This window comes from Chiloscyllium plagiosum, chromosome 24 (genome assembly GCF_004010195.1).
Source record: "Chiloscyllium plagiosum isolate BGI_BamShark_2017 chromosome 24, ASM401019v2, whole genome shotgun sequence".
Lineage (NCBI taxonomy): Eukaryota > Metazoa > Chordata > Chondrichthyes > Orectolobiformes > Hemiscylliidae > Chiloscyllium > Chiloscyllium plagiosum.
The window spans coordinates 36,084,189-36,099,650 of record NC_057733.1 but is presented as its reverse complement, the minus strand read 5'-3'; the positions used below and the strand labels follow the sequence as shown (position 1 = coordinate 36,099,650).

The following is a 15,462-nucleotide window of genomic DNA, read 5'->3' as shown; positions in this document are numbered from 1 at the left end:
TGGGAAGGAATATTCATGCCACACAAATGCCAGGCAATGACCATCACCAATAAGAGACAATCTAACCACCACCCTTTGATATTTCAATGGTGTTACCATCACTGAATCCCCCACCATCAACATCCTGGGGGTTACCATTGACAAGAAATTCAACTATACAGTGGTTACAAGAGCAGGTCAGAGGCAAGGAATACTGCGGCAAGTAATTCACTTCCTGACTCCGCAAAGCCTGTCCACTATCTTCTACAAGGTACAATTCAGAATGGTGATGGAATACTCCCTACTTTCCTGGATGGGTACAGTTCCAAAAACACCCATGAAGCTTGACACCATCCAAGAATAAGCAGCCTGCTTGATTGGCATCACATCCACAAGCATCCACTCCCTCCACTGCTGACATTCAGTAGCAGCAGTGTGTAAAATCTACAATATACATGCAGAAATTCACCAGCGATCTTTAGACAGATCCTTCCAAACCCACAACCACTTCCAGTTGGAAGTACAACGGCAGCAGATACATGGGAACGCCATCTACTAATTCCCTCTAAGCCACTTACCATCCTTCCTTGGAAATAGATATCAATCCCTATTCTATCACTGGGCCAAAATCCTGGAATTCCTTAAGGGCATTGTGGGTCTACCTACAGCACAAGGACTGCAGCAGTTCAAGAAAGCAGCTCACCATCACCTTCTCACGGGCAACTAGGGATGGGTAATAAATGCTGGCCCAGCCACAACCACATCCCACAAGTGAATAAAAAAAAATGGTTCACATGAAGGACTGTGTCTCATCCAAAGAAGACAATGTGTAGAGAATAATCTATAGATGATTGCGGGTTGCTATTCTAACTGTAAACCAACTCTTGAAGGTATGTTTTCATTTGTACAGGCAAGGCACGCAGATGTCATTTTAAGTATGGCTGAATCATTCAGACTGTCCAATACCCTCTGGATGATCAGGACTGGTGTGGTTCTTGGCGATATGATTGACTTTACAAAGCTTCTGTACAATCTTGCTCTCAAAGTTATGCCTTTGATCACTATGAATCCAACATTGGAAACTGAAACCAATGATGTGAGTCACCATAGTCTTACCAGACCATAGGACTGCTCTCTCATTAGAGAGAGATTAGAGGTGGTGATTTAACCTGAAGACCACTGTATTGCAGGTGAAAGAAGTGGTTGAGAAGGACAGTCTTTCATAGTGATCTCAGCCAATGATGGGGAAATGAACCCATGCTGCTGGCATCACACTACTTTGCAAACCAACCGACTGAGCTAAATTGACCCCCAACCGATGATGTATTAATAGGCTGCCTATAGTTGACACCTTTTGGTTATGGGTGGAAACTTGAGCATAGAACAGTACAGCAGGAACAGGTCCTTTGGCCCATCATGTCTGCACCGACGATGATACCATTTGAAAGTAATCTCATTTCGTTGCACATAGTCTGTCTCCCTCTATTCCCTGCCTGTTCATGTTGCTGTCTAATTGCCTCATAAACATTACTATCATATCTGCTTCTACCATCTCCCTGGCAGTGTGTTACAGGCACCTACCATTTTCTCAGTAAAAAAAAACTTCCCTCACATATGTCCTTTAAACGTTCCCCCTCTCAGCTTAAATGTGGGCCCCCTTGTATTTGATATTTCCACCCTAGGAAAGAGATTCTGACTATCCACCCTATCCATGCTTCTCATAATTTTTATATACTTCTATCAGATTGTTCCATAGCCTCCAATGTTCTAGTGAAAACAATTCAAGTTTGTCCAACTTCTTGCAACTAGTATACTCCAATCCAGACAACATTCTGGTAAATCTCTTTTGCATCATCTCCAAAATGTCCACATCCTTCCCATAATGAGGTGACCAGAGCTGTACACAATACTCACATGTGGCCTAACTAAAGTTTTATTTAGTTGCAACATGACTTACTAACTTTTAGACTTAATGTCCCAACTAATAAAGGCAAGCACGCTGTATACCTTCTTTACCACCTTATCCACTTATGTTGCCATTTTCAGGGAGCTATGGATTGTACCCCAAGAACCCCCTGTACATCAATGTTTCTAAAGTTTCTGCCATTTACCATATACTTTCCTTTGCATTTGACCTCCCAAAATGCATCACCTCATGTTTGTCTGGATTGAACTACATCTGCCATTTCTCCACCCAACTTTCCGACTCATCTACTTCCTACGGTGGAGATATCTGTGTGTATCAAAACATGTTCCATCCTGTTGCTACTGGAGTCAAGCACTCTAAACATTTTTGCAAGGATCTCTAAAGGTCTATTGGCGACCCGGTATCCCATACACGTGTGCATTCATTTTCCTGCTTTGTTGAAAGAACACCTCTCTCAATTTCAACAATGGTCATCAATATCAGCAGCAATCCCTGGCCAGTAACACTGTTCTCTGGTCAGGGCAGTTTTCTTTTCCATTACTCATGTCTTGCTTGGTTATGAGCTATTACTGACACTCGACACCTGAGGCTGTGAGGAAGGATGAGTTGCTTCACCTCGCTCTCGTTCTTATGAACCAGTAGATAGAGGACACCAGCCTCTTTCCTGACTCCAGTTTCCGTGCCTGTTTGGACTCCATCATTAGCTGGTGCTGGGCTGAGTGGATGTTGGGCTTTTCAGTAATAGCGCAGTCTATTGATGCCCACGTCAATCAGCTAAAGCTGTCTGAGGTCCTCTTTTAACATGGATGGCAAAGGTGAAATCACACCAGGCTCTAGCTGCCTGGATCTGGTTGGATCTCATTCAAAAGCATCAATGATATTACATTGAATCTTGGTCTGAATGTCATGGGGGACGTAGAGTCAGAATGCTGTCTTTGACTACACGGTGACAGCTACAACCCCCTCTGGCTGGCCAGCACTGACTTCCCTTGGCTGTGGTTATTAAGGGCAGTCTCATTTTGAAGTGATCAGCCCTGTCACAATTCCAATACTTCTTTGGAATGTCCCTTAAGTAGGATTGGCTAAGGCATACCATGAAAATAGGACTGAATCTGTGATTGCTGAGCAGTGATCTGTTCTGCCTGAGGTTTACATCCCCATGCATGCTGACAGTCACATCCTTGATGGTAGCCTCTTTTCTGGTCTTACGAGTCCAATCTGTACCAGTCCCAGATTGATCTGCTGCAGAAAAATTATTGAAGTTGGTCATGCAACTCCATTCATAGGTTCCCAAGGCCAGACTGCTTCCAATAGGGGTAGTCCTTCAGCTGCCTGTCCCTGGTTGATTTGGAGTAGGGATCCAGGAGAGTGTTGTAGTTAAACAACTTCATCAGAGCCCAGGATACAGAGACTATGTCCTCCTCTCCAGCTTGCTTAAAACCATAACACCTTTGCTTTAGCTGCATCAGGCTATTGCTCTCCCCCGGCAGGCATAATACAAAGATCTACTGTGAACGTCTTTGAACATCTGCACCTCCGCTCTAGTATTTTCTGATTGACTTTCCACATAGATGTTCTGTTATGAATGTTGCCAGCTCAATCACATTGAGGCCCTTGGAGGCCATAACCAGCTATGAATCCTTAATCCAGTTTTTAATTCCTTGGTCATCGAGTGTTTCTGGTTTTTCTCTGAATATATCCAGGCTTCCTCCTCAGAGACCAGTAGAATATTTGACGAGTAACACCACTTCCTTCCTCCATGATGTTAAAGGAATATATGTTGGGGCCTATGTCTGTGTGTGGTCGAAAGGGGTCTTATTTCTTCCAAAGATGCACGAGCTTCAGTATTAGTGGTGCAGCCTCAACCATCCTTATGGACATTGCCAGTTTTCAGTTGCCCACCATCCACTCCATCTCGGCCAGATTCTTCTCAACCCTGTTCTGCTACGACTTAATGTCAGTGTTCTGGAATCCTGCTACGTCAGAAATGTAACATGAAACCACACAGACAACCCAAAGATCAAGAAACAAAGATTCTTTATTCCACTGGCCTTGGGACATTAGAAACATGAAGGAAAATTAAGATTCAGCATGGAAAACATACTGTTTACATGGATTAAAGCCCACAGTTTACATCTGATTGAAGAAATCCTTTTGTCTGTCAGATCCTTCTCCCTATCAGACCTCTTTCCTCCTAAAACACCCTTTCCTTCAGAGACAGGCTGTCTGATTGCTTCAGTTACGTTACGCAGTGCCCTGCTTCATTGCTGTCACTTACTATTGAAGGTTCCATACCAAATATATACAAACCAAGTATACTTCTTTAAAAAGTGCCCGTAGTTTTTTTTTCACATGAGAATGACAATTTTTCTGAAAGTTCTAAAAGATCAAGGGCTCAGTCCTCGTTGTTATGTTAGAATGTCGCCTGCTGCAGAAAATACAGGGGATGGAAGCTGGTCTCACTCGGACTGGCCTTTAGCCATGGAATATCTCTCTGATTGTGTTAGCAAGAACTGACTGGTCTTTGGGATGAGGGCTGTGGATAAACTTTTGGGTGATTTCACCTTTTCCCAAAACCTGAAAACCATATTCCCATCAAGTTGATGTCTGGGCATTGTTTCAAAACGTCTTTAAAAAGACTTACTCTTTCTTATTTTGATCAAATTTTAAAAATTATATGTATTAAGTTAGCCCGGAGCAGTGTTTTGTAGAGCAATAAGACGGTGCTAATTTCTGAGTCTTGATCAGAAGGAGCAAAATAGCCTTTAGTAGAGTGATATGCTCTTCTTGTCTGATGTGTGAGTTTCAGGAGAGTTTAAGTGTCACTGAGGATTATATCTGCAATAAGTATCATTGGTTGCGAATCCTGCCAAATTGAATGGATTGTTTGGAGTGACAGTTAGACGCAATGACGAATTTACAAGAGTAAGGAGGTGTGATGGATGACAGTTATAGGAAGGGAGAAAAGCCATGGATACAGTCAGGTAGATGGGTTAACTCCAAGAAAGGTAGGAGAGGTAAGCGGGTAGTACAGGAGTCTTCAGTGGCTATCCCCATTTCAAACAAGTATGCTGTTTTGGAAAATGTAGGTGGTGCTGGACTTTCAGGGGAATGTAGCATGAACAGCCAAGTTTCTGGTATCAAGACAGGCTCTAATGTAATGAGGGGTACATCGGTTCCAGTTGAGTTAGGGGACTCGAGTCCAAGGTACTGACAGATGTTTCTGCAGCCAGCAGTGAAAAATCAAAATAGTGTGTTGCCTTTCTGATACCAGGATAAAGGATGTTTCAGAGAGGGTGCAGAATGTTCTCAAGGGGGTGAGGGACCAGCAGGAGGTCATTGTACACATTGGAACCAATGACATAGGAAGGGAAAAGGATGACATTCAGAAGGGAGAATATATAAAGTTAGACATTAATTTTAAAAAGGAGGTCCTCAAGGATAGTAATATCTGGATTACTCCCACTGTGACGGGCTAGTGAGGGTAGGAATAGGAGGATAGAGCAGATGAATGCGTGGCTGAAGAACTGGTGTATGGGAAAAGGATGCACATTTTTGGATCATTAGAATCTCTTTCGGGGTAGAAGTCACCTAAACATGAAGGACAGATCGCACCTGAATTGGTAGGGGACTAATATACTGGCAGGGAGATTTGCTAGAACTGCTCGGGAGGATTTAAACTAGTAAGGTGGTGGTGGGCAGTGGGGGGTGGGGGGAGGTGTGGTATGGGGTGTGGGGAGCGATGGGATCCAGGGAGATACTGAGTAAAGAGATCAATCTGAGACTGGTAGAGTTGAGAAAAGAAGCGAGTCAAACAGTCAGGGCAGGCAGGAACAAAGCCGAGAACAATGTAGGACTGATAAATTCAACTGCATTTATTTTAATGCAAGAGGCCTAACAGAGAAGGCAGATGAACTCAGGGCATGGTTAGGAACATGGGACTGAGATAACATAGAAATTACAGAAACGTGGCTCAGGGATGGACAGGGCTGGCAGCTTAATATTCCAGGATACAAATGCTTTAGGAAGGACAGAAAGGAAGGCAAGAGAGTAGGGGGAGTGGCGTTTTTGATAAGGGATGGCATTACAGCTGTACTTAGGGAGGATATTCCTGGGAATACATCCAGGGAAGTTATTTCGGTGGAACTGAGAAGTAAGAAAGGATGATCACCTTATTGGGATTGTATTATAGACCCCCTAATAGTCAGAGGGAAATTGACAAACAAATTTGGAAGGAGATTTCATTTATTTGTAAGAATAATAGGGTGGTTATGGTAGGGGATTTTAACTTTCCAAACATAGACCGGGACTGCCATAGTGTTAAGGGTTTAGATGGAGAGGAATTTGTTAAGTGTGTACAAGAAAATGTTCTGATTCAGTATATGGATTAACTTACTAGAGAAGGTGCAAAAGATGACCTACTCTTGGGAAATAAGGCAAGGCAAGTGACTGAGGCATCATTGGGGGAGCACTTTGGGGCCAGTGACCATAATTCTATTAGTTTTAAAATAGTGATGGGAAAGGATCAACTAGATCTAACAGTTGAAGTTCGAAATTGGAGAAAGGCTAATTTTGACGGCATTAGGCAAGAACTTTCAAAAATTGATTTGGGTGCAGATGTTCACAGGTAAAGGGACAGCTGGAAAATGGGAAACCTTCAGAAATGAGATAATGGGAATCCAGAGACAGTATATTCCTGTCAGGGTGAAAGGAAAGGCTGGTAGGTATAACGAATGCTGGATGACTAAAGAAATTGAGGGTTTGGTTAAGAAAAAAAAAGGAAGCATATGTAAGGTGTAGACAGGATAGATTGAGTGATTCCTTAGAAAAGTATAAAGGCAGTAGGAGTATACTTAAGAGGGAAATCAGGAGGGCAAAAAGGGGACATGAGATAGCTTTGGCAAATAGAGTTAAGGAGTATCCAAAGGATTTTAAAAAATATATTAAGGACTAAAGGGTAACTAGGGAGAGACTGGGCCCCTCAGAGATCAGCAAGGCGCAGGAAATGGGGGAGATACTAAATGAATATTTGAGTCAGTGTTTACTGTGGAGAAGAACATGGAAGATATAGAAAATGGGGAAATAGATGGTGCCATCTTGAAAAATATCCATATTACAGAGGAGGAAGTGCTAGATGTCTTGAAACGCATAAAAATGGATAAATCCCCAGGATCTGAGCAGATGTACCTGAGAACTCTGTGGAAAGTTAGGGAAGTAATTGCTAGGCCTCTTGCTGAGATATTTGCATCATCAATAGTCACAAGTGAGGTGCCAGAAGACTGGAGATTGGCTAACATGGTACCATTATTTAAGAAAGATGGTAAGGACAAGCCAGGGAACTTTAGACCGGTGAGCCTGACGTCGGTAGTGGGCAAGTTGTTGGAGGGAATCCTGAGGGACAGGATTTACATGTATTTAGAAAGGCAAGGACTGATTAGGGATAGTCAACTTGGCTTTGTGCATGGGAAGTCATGTCTCACGGACTTGATTGAGTTTTTTCAAAAAGTAACAAAGAGGATTCATAAGGGCAGAGTGGTGGACATGATCTCTGGACTTCAGTAAGGCGTTTGACAAGGTTCCCCATGGGAGACTGATCAGCAAGGTTAGTTCTCATGGAATACAGGGAGAACTAGCCATTTGGACACAGAACTGGCTTGAAGGTAGAAGACAGAGGGTGGTGGTGGAGGGTTGTTTTTCAGACTGGAGGCCTGTTGCCAGTGGAGTGCCACAAGGATCGGTGCTGGGTCCTCTATGTTTTGTCATTTACATAAATGATTTGAATGCGAGCATAAGAGGTACAGTTAGTAAGTTTGCAAATGACACCAAAATTGGAGGTATAGTGGACAGCAAATAAGGTTACCTCAGATTACAACAGGATCTTGATCAGATGGGCCAATGGGCTGAGAAGTTGCAGATGGAGTTTAATTCAGATAAATGTGAGGTGCTGCATTTTGGGAAAGCAAATCTCAGTAGGACTTATACACTTAATGGTAAGGTCTTAAGGGAGTGTTGCTGAACGAAGAGACCTTGGAGTGCAGGTTCATAGCTCCTTGAAAGTAGAGTCGCAGGTAGATAGAATAGTGAAGGCATTTGGTATGCTTTCCTTTATTGGTCAGAACATTGAGTATAGGAGTAGGGAGGTCATGTTGTGGCTGTACAGGATGTTGGTTAGGCCACTTTTGGAATATTGCATGCTGTTCTTGTCTCCTTCCTGTGGGAAGAATGTTGTGAAACTTGAAAGGGTTCAGAAAAGATTTACAAGGATGTTGCCAGGGTTGGAGGATTGAGTTATAGGGAGAGGCTGAATAGGCTGGGGCTGTTTTCACTGGAGCTTCAAAAATGAGAGGTGACCTCATTGGGGTTTATAAAATCATGAGGGACATGGGGAGGGGGAGTCCAGAACTAGAGGGCATAGGTTAAGGTGAGAGTGGAAAGAGATAAAAGGGATCTTAAGGGGCAACATTTTCATGCAGAGGGTAGTGCATGTATGGAATGAGCTGCCAGAGGAAGTGTGGAGGCTAGTACAATTGCAACATTTAAAAGGCACCTGGTTGGATACATGAATGGGAAGGGTCTAGAGGGGTATGGGCCGGGTGCTGGCAAATTGGACCAGGTTAGGTTGGGATATCTGGTTGGCATGGACAAGTTGGACAAAAAGGTTCTGCGTCTGTGCTATACATCTCTATGAACGAGGAGCCCCTTTTCACTTGGCTTGGGGATACTGTCCTGGTTTCCAACTGAGAACTGGGTTTCCTGATTCAGGAAACCTTTATCTCCACCACCTTGTTAAGGTCTTAATATAGCATGGATACAGACTCTAACAACTGCAAAGGTCCCTTCCAAAATTGTGGATTAAAACCAAGGCTATTGCATCTTGTTATAATTGTGTTGGTGGCCATTACAAATGTTGCCAAATTTACAGTTGTGGATTACTGAGTCCATGCTTTCTAGTATTACATTCATAAACACTGGTAATGGAATTCTATCTATCCTTGTCCTACATGATGACATACTGAAAAAAAAACATGAGAAGGTCACTAAGTTATGCAAATACTCTTGCTGTGACTTTAAAACAAATTCCTTGAAAGTGGTGTTATCTATCTGTTATCCATTCATATTCCCTGCGACACTGAAGCCTATTTTGAGCCTTAATAACAAATAATTTCTATTTGCTCATGTATTATTACTAAACAAATAATTCCAGGAATGCAGTTGCTATACAGATCAAGGAGAACTCCCATGTTAAAATTGTTGGCACTTCAATTGCAAACATATCTAGAACTGATCATAGAATTAACATTTAATATACTCCATCTCCTACAAAGGTAAACATTTTTATTCATCACTTTTCAGTCAAAGATTTCTAGTGTTCTAAACCATCTCTAAGCAGCCGTTACAGATTTTCAATTAACACTTTGGAGTTCACCTTATGATTAATTTAAATTTGAAATGCTGTGTATCTGCCTGTGAGGGCATTTATGCCGTAATGGTAATGCCTCTGGAGGTAATCCAGTGATCTCATCTAATGCTCTGGGAGATGGTGGAATTTAAATTTCTATTGTAATGCTGCAATTAAAACTACTCTTGGTGATTATGACCATGAAACTATCATGGATTGTTGTAAGAATCCATTGGGTTCATAAATGGCCTTTAGGGAATTAAATTTGCCATCCTTACCTGGAGATTTGGAGAATGGTTTTTAGTTCAAAGATATTGAGGAGCACTATAAGGATGAAGTATAGGATGTTTTTAGTCTAAAGAAGTCAAGCTTCAGGAAGATTTGATTTGAAGAATTTAGAATAATGAAGGAATAAAAATGTGGTTGGACTATTTGAATAGGTAGGTTTAGGGAAAACCAGAAACTGCATTTAAGTTACTGAAACTTGAAATCAGAAGAGATGGCAAGAGTTTTTGTTTCTTACGGAGTGTTGATGACTTTTGGAATGGGTTGCTGGCCCAATGCTGAATGCAGATTTGTTTCAAGAATTCAGAAGATAGATGGTCAAGTTCTTTCCTGTGGCAGAAAGCTGTGGACAAAAGAGATCGAGGAGGCAGGGTGATAGGCCTTCTGGTCATGGTGGCCTCCTGAAATCCATTTGGATAAGCAGAAGGTTGGAGAAGAACTTCCCAGAACATTTTTCCATCAAGCACCTGCTCTGAATTTGTTTTCAAATAAAAGCAAAATACTGTGGATGCTGCAAGTCTGAAACAAAAACACAAAATGAAGAGTCATACTGGACTGGGAATGTTAACTCCATTTCTCTCTCCATAGAAGCGACCAGGCCTGCTGAGTTTCCCCGGCATTCTGTCTTTGTTCCTACATTTCTTTTCTCTCCCTGATGTTACCTGGTTGCTGGTAAATAGGAAACATTGCAGCTCATGATGTTTCATTGCAATATGACCATATGGGCAATGGCCCAAATAATTTATTTTTCTGTCCATCCTTATTGTATGTTCGTTGTAGTGTACATCAGTTTAACTGACATTCAGTTGTAGGTGATCTTCAACTTGATTTTCTTGAATATCCTTTGTTTGAAAATGATATGAAATGCTGACAGCTTGGGCTGCTTCATTATAAAAATTGAGATTATTTGAAACCCAAGGAGATCTGTATTATTTGCTCTATAATCATTTGTTTCCCTGAGCACTTATAAACGTGTTCTGTCTTTTGAACAGCAAATGCCAAAAAGCATAAATACAGAAGAAGGTCTCCCAGAAGATGTGCTGAGGATGATCGCTCAAGCAGACATAAGAAGTATCAATGATCTGGAAGACCTCCTGGGTATTGAGGCCAAAGGTCAGTGTTCTGCAGAAGTATGACACCAGAGTGGTTCCAGAGCTTGGGTTACAACTGTCAGGAAAGCCTGGTTAGGCTGGGGCTGTGCCTTTTCTGCAAACGAGAAGGCTGATAGAGGCTTTTAGAATTATGAAGCGATGGTGTTTCCACTTATGGGACAGTCCAAAACTAAAGGTAATATCTCTAAAATAGTTACTGATAAATCCAATAAGAAATTCAAGCTCAAGTTCTTCACTGAGCTGAAAGAGATTGTGGGACTTGCCACCACATTGAATGGTTGAGCTGAACAACAGACATTAAAGGGAAAGTATGATAAGTACAAAAGGAAGAAAGGAATGGTGTGCTAGCAGAGTGAGATTAAGGCAGGAGAGAGGTTTTGTGTCCTCCCAGAAGAAAAAAAAACTATAAAACTTTCAAGTGATGCAAACTGGTCTGACTTGTCTTGTTCATCTAAGACCTGCGCTCCAGTTTGACCACTATAAGATATAGGAGCAAATGTAGGCCATTCAACCCATCAGGTCTGCTGTCATTCAATGAGATCACGGCTGATCTGATAGTCCTCAACTCCACTTTTCTTCCCTTTCCCCATAACTCTTGATACCCTTACTGATTAAAAATCTATCTCACACTTGAATATACACAATCTCAACAGCCCTGTGCGGTAAAGAATTCCAGAGATTCACAATTCTTTGAGAAAATAAATTTTCCTCATCTTTGTCTTAAATGTGTGACCCCTTATTCTGAGATTATCCGCTCTGGTCTTACATGCTCCAACATGGGGAAACCAGTATGTTAATTTCCAAATATTACTTTGTCTTAAAAGCTTTTCCGTCTGGGTGTCAAACCTGTTATAATGTAACCTACCTGAGAGCATAGTTTTAACCTTACATTTCCAAGAGTGGAGTTTTAGTCGTAGAATAGAAGAGAAATACCATCCTGCACTCGTAGGATGAACCTTCCTTCTATTCACTCATGGGATGAGAGTGTTGCTGGCCAACCAGCATTTATTGTCAATCTCTAGTTTCCCTTCCTCCGCGACTCCCTCGTCAGGTTCATGCTCCCCACCAACCCACCTTTCCCTCTCAGCACCTTGCCCTGCCACTGCAGGAATTACAAAACCTGTGCCCACACCTCCCCCTCACCTCTGTCAAAGGCCCCAAAGGAGCCTTTCACATCCATTTGCACATGTCATTTAGTGTATCCGTTGCTCCCAATGCAGCCTTCTCTACATTGGGGAGACAGGATGCCTACTCGCAGAGTGCTTTAGAGAACATCTCCGGGATACCTGCACCAACAACCCCACCGCCCTGTGGCCGAGCATTTCAAATCACCCTCCCACTCTGCCAAGGACATGCAGGTCCTGGGCCTCCTCCATTGTCACTCCCTCACCACTCAACACCTGGAGAAAGAATGCCTCATGTTCCGCCTCGGGACCCTCCAACCCCACAGCATCAATGCAGATTTCACCAGTTTCTTCATTTCTCCTTCCCTCACCTTATCCCAGTTCTAACCTTCCAACTCAGCGCCGTCCTCATGACCTGATCTACCTGTCCATCTTGCTTCCCACCTATCTGCTCCACCCTCCTCTCCTCACCATCACCCCCACCTCCATCTACCTTGTGCACTCTCAGCTACCTTCCCTCCAACCCCAACCCCCTCTCATTTATCTCTCCACCCCTTCGGCTTACAATCCTATTCTTGATAAAGGGTTATTGCCTGAAACATCGATTCACCTGCTCCTTGGATGCTGCTTGACCTGTTGTGCTTTTCCAGCACCACACTTTCGACTCTAATCTCCAGCATCTGCTGTCCTCACTTTCACCTTGAGAAGGAGGCGGTGAGCTGCTTTCTTGAGCTGCTGCAGTTCATGTGTTCTAGATAGACCCATGATGCCCTTAGGGAGGGAATTCTAGTAGTTTGACCTTGCGACAGGGAAGGAATGGCGATATACTTTCGAGTCAAATGGCGAGTGACTTGAAGGGGAACTTGCAGGTGGTAGTGTTTCTATGTATCTGCTGCTCTTGTCCATCTAGATGGAAATGGTTGTGGGTTTAGAAGATACTGTCTAAGGATCTTTGGTGAATTTCTGCTCTCCATCTTTTAGATAACACACATTGCTATCACTGAGCATCAGTGTTGGAGGGAGCGAATGCTTGTGGATGAGGAGCAAACCAAGTGGGCTGCTTTGTCCTGGATGCTGTCAAGCTTCCTGAATGCTGTTAGAGCCATCCAGGCATCTGGGGATTATTGCATCACACTCCTGCCGTCTGTCTTATAGATGATGGATAAACTTTAGGGAGTCAGGAGATGAGTTTCTTCCTGCAGGATTCCTAACGTCTGACCTGCTCTTGTAGCTACTGTATTTATATAATGAGTCCAACTGTGTTTACAGTCAATGGTAACCCTCAGGATGCTGTTAGTGCAGGATTCAATGACTTTAACACCATTGAATGCCAAGAGCTGCTGCTTAGGTTGTCTCTTAATGGTGATGAACATTGCTTGCCATTTGTGTGGTGCTAATGTTACTTGCCATTTATCAGCCCAAGCCTGGATATTGTCCAGATGTTGTTGCCTTTGAACATTATAAACTTCTATTGGATCACCCTCAACCCAATCTATCGAACCTTTCTTCATAGCTAAAATCCCCTATACCAGGCACTATCCTGGTAAACCTTTTCTGTACCCTCTCCAAACCATCCACATCCTTCTGGTAGTGTGGTGACCATAACTGTACACAATATTACAAGTGTGGCCAAACTAAAGTTCTATAAAGCTGCAGAATAACTTGCCTATCCTTATACGCAATGCCCTTTCCAATGAAGACAAGCATGCCATAGGTATTTTTTACTGCCTTATCTACCTACGCGCTCAGATTCCTCTGCACATCAAATCTCCTCAAGGTTCTGCCATGTATTATTTCCACATGTACTTGACCTTCCAAAATGTATCACCTCATATTTGTCCAGATTAAACTCCATCTGCCATTTTTCTGCCCCACCCCCAACTGATCTATATCCTGCTGTATCCTCTGACAATCTTCCTCGCTATCTGCAACTCCACTAATCTTTGTATTGTCTAAAAACTTACTAATTAGACCAGCTATGTTTTCCTTTAAATCATTTATGTTGACCATGAACCTCAGAGTTCCCAGCTCTGATCCCAATGGAACACGAGTATTTGCACCCTCCATTCCGAAAAGCATCCTTCCACCGCTACCTTCTGTCTGCTGTGACTAAGCTAGTTCTGTATCCATTTCACCAGCTCACATCTAATACCATGTGACTTTACCTTTTTGTACTAGTCTGCGATGAGGGATCTTATCAAAGGCTTTACTGAAATCCATCAACCAGATTAAGTTAGTGAGGAATGACGTCACCACACAAAACCAGGCTGTCTGTTGCTAATAAGTCTATTTGCTTCTAAATGTCCCTGAGAATCTTTTCCAATAATTTCTCTACCACTGATATGAGGCTTAAAGGCGGGTAATTTCCAGGATAGTCCCTGTTACCCTTCTTAAACAATGGGACAACGTTGGCTATTCTCCAGTCCTCTGAGACCCTACCTGTGGCCAAAGAGGATATAAAGATGAGTGTCAATGCTCCAGCAATTTGTTCTCTTGCATATCTCAATATTCTGGAATAGATCCCATCAGGACTAGGGGACTTATCTACGTTAGTACATTTTAAGACACACAACACCTCTTCCTTTTTAATACCAACTTGGTTTAGAAATTTGACAGTCTCTTCCCTGAGATCATCCTACACTAGTATTCCTTCTCTTTGATGAATACCTACACGCAGTATTTGTTTATGACCTCACCTACCTCTTCTGGCTCCACATATAGATTTGAGTGGGCCAACTCTCTCCCTGACTACCTTCTTGTTTATATATATATAAATAAAAAAAAGCCTTAGGATTCTGCTAACAACTTTTCATGACCTCTTTTAGCCCTACTCATACTTTGTTAAAGTTCTTTCCTATTTATATACTTCAAAGGCTTTGTCAGTTCCCATTCTCCTAGACCTCACATATGTTTCCTTTTTCTTTTTGACTAAAGTCATAACATTCCTGGTCATCCTAGGTTCACATAACTTGCCATAACTATCCTTCATTCTCACAGGAGCGTGCCACTTCTGAACTTTTACCAACTGCCATTTGAAATAGCCCCACATGTCCAATGTGGATTTATCCTCAAACAACTGCCTCCAATCAACATTCTCCAGTTCCTGCCTAATATTGTTGTAGTTTTCCTTCCCTCAGTTTAATACCTTCACCCAAGTACTGCTGTTATCCTTATCTATGAATTTCTTAAAACGCATGGTATTATGTTTACTACTCCCACAATGCTCCCTCACTGAAAAAGCACGCAGCTGGCTGCACTCATTTCTCAAAACCAGGTCCAGTATGTAACTTCTTCTCATTTTGGATGCATATGTATCTGTCAACCTTCTGTACAACATTATGTTTGACACAAACACAGCACCTTATACAACAGTCCTATGATCTTTTTCATTAGGTTAGACTTTTAGCTATTTATGGTCTCCTCATGGGCTGAGAAGTGGCAGATGGAGTTTAATTCAGATAAATGCGAGGTGCTGTATTTTGGGAAAGCAAATCTTAGCAGGACTTATACACTTAATGGTAAGGTCCTAGGGAGTGTTGCTGAACAAAGAGACCTTGGAATGCAGGTTCATAGCTCCTTGAAAGTGGAGTCATAGGTAGATAGGATAGTGAAGAAGGCATTTGGTATGCTTTCCTT

At 42.4% G+C, this 15,462-nt stretch overlaps 1 protein-coding gene across 2 annotated transcripts in view; it reads left to right on the top strand.

Annotated features, from left to right (window-relative positions):
• Nucleotides 1-15,462, top strand: part of LOC122562174 (platelet-derived growth factor subunit A-like) — a 91,817-nt gene that overhangs the window by 21,055 nt on the left and 55,300 nt on the right. For both annotated transcript variants that reach the window (XM_043714792.1, XM_043714791.1), the window contains exon 2: nt 10,583-10,703. In XM_043714792.1, the coding sequence (XP_043570727.1) occupies nt 10,583-10,703 (121 nt within the window). The remainder of the gene's footprint in view (nt 1-10,582; nt 10,704-15,462) is intronic.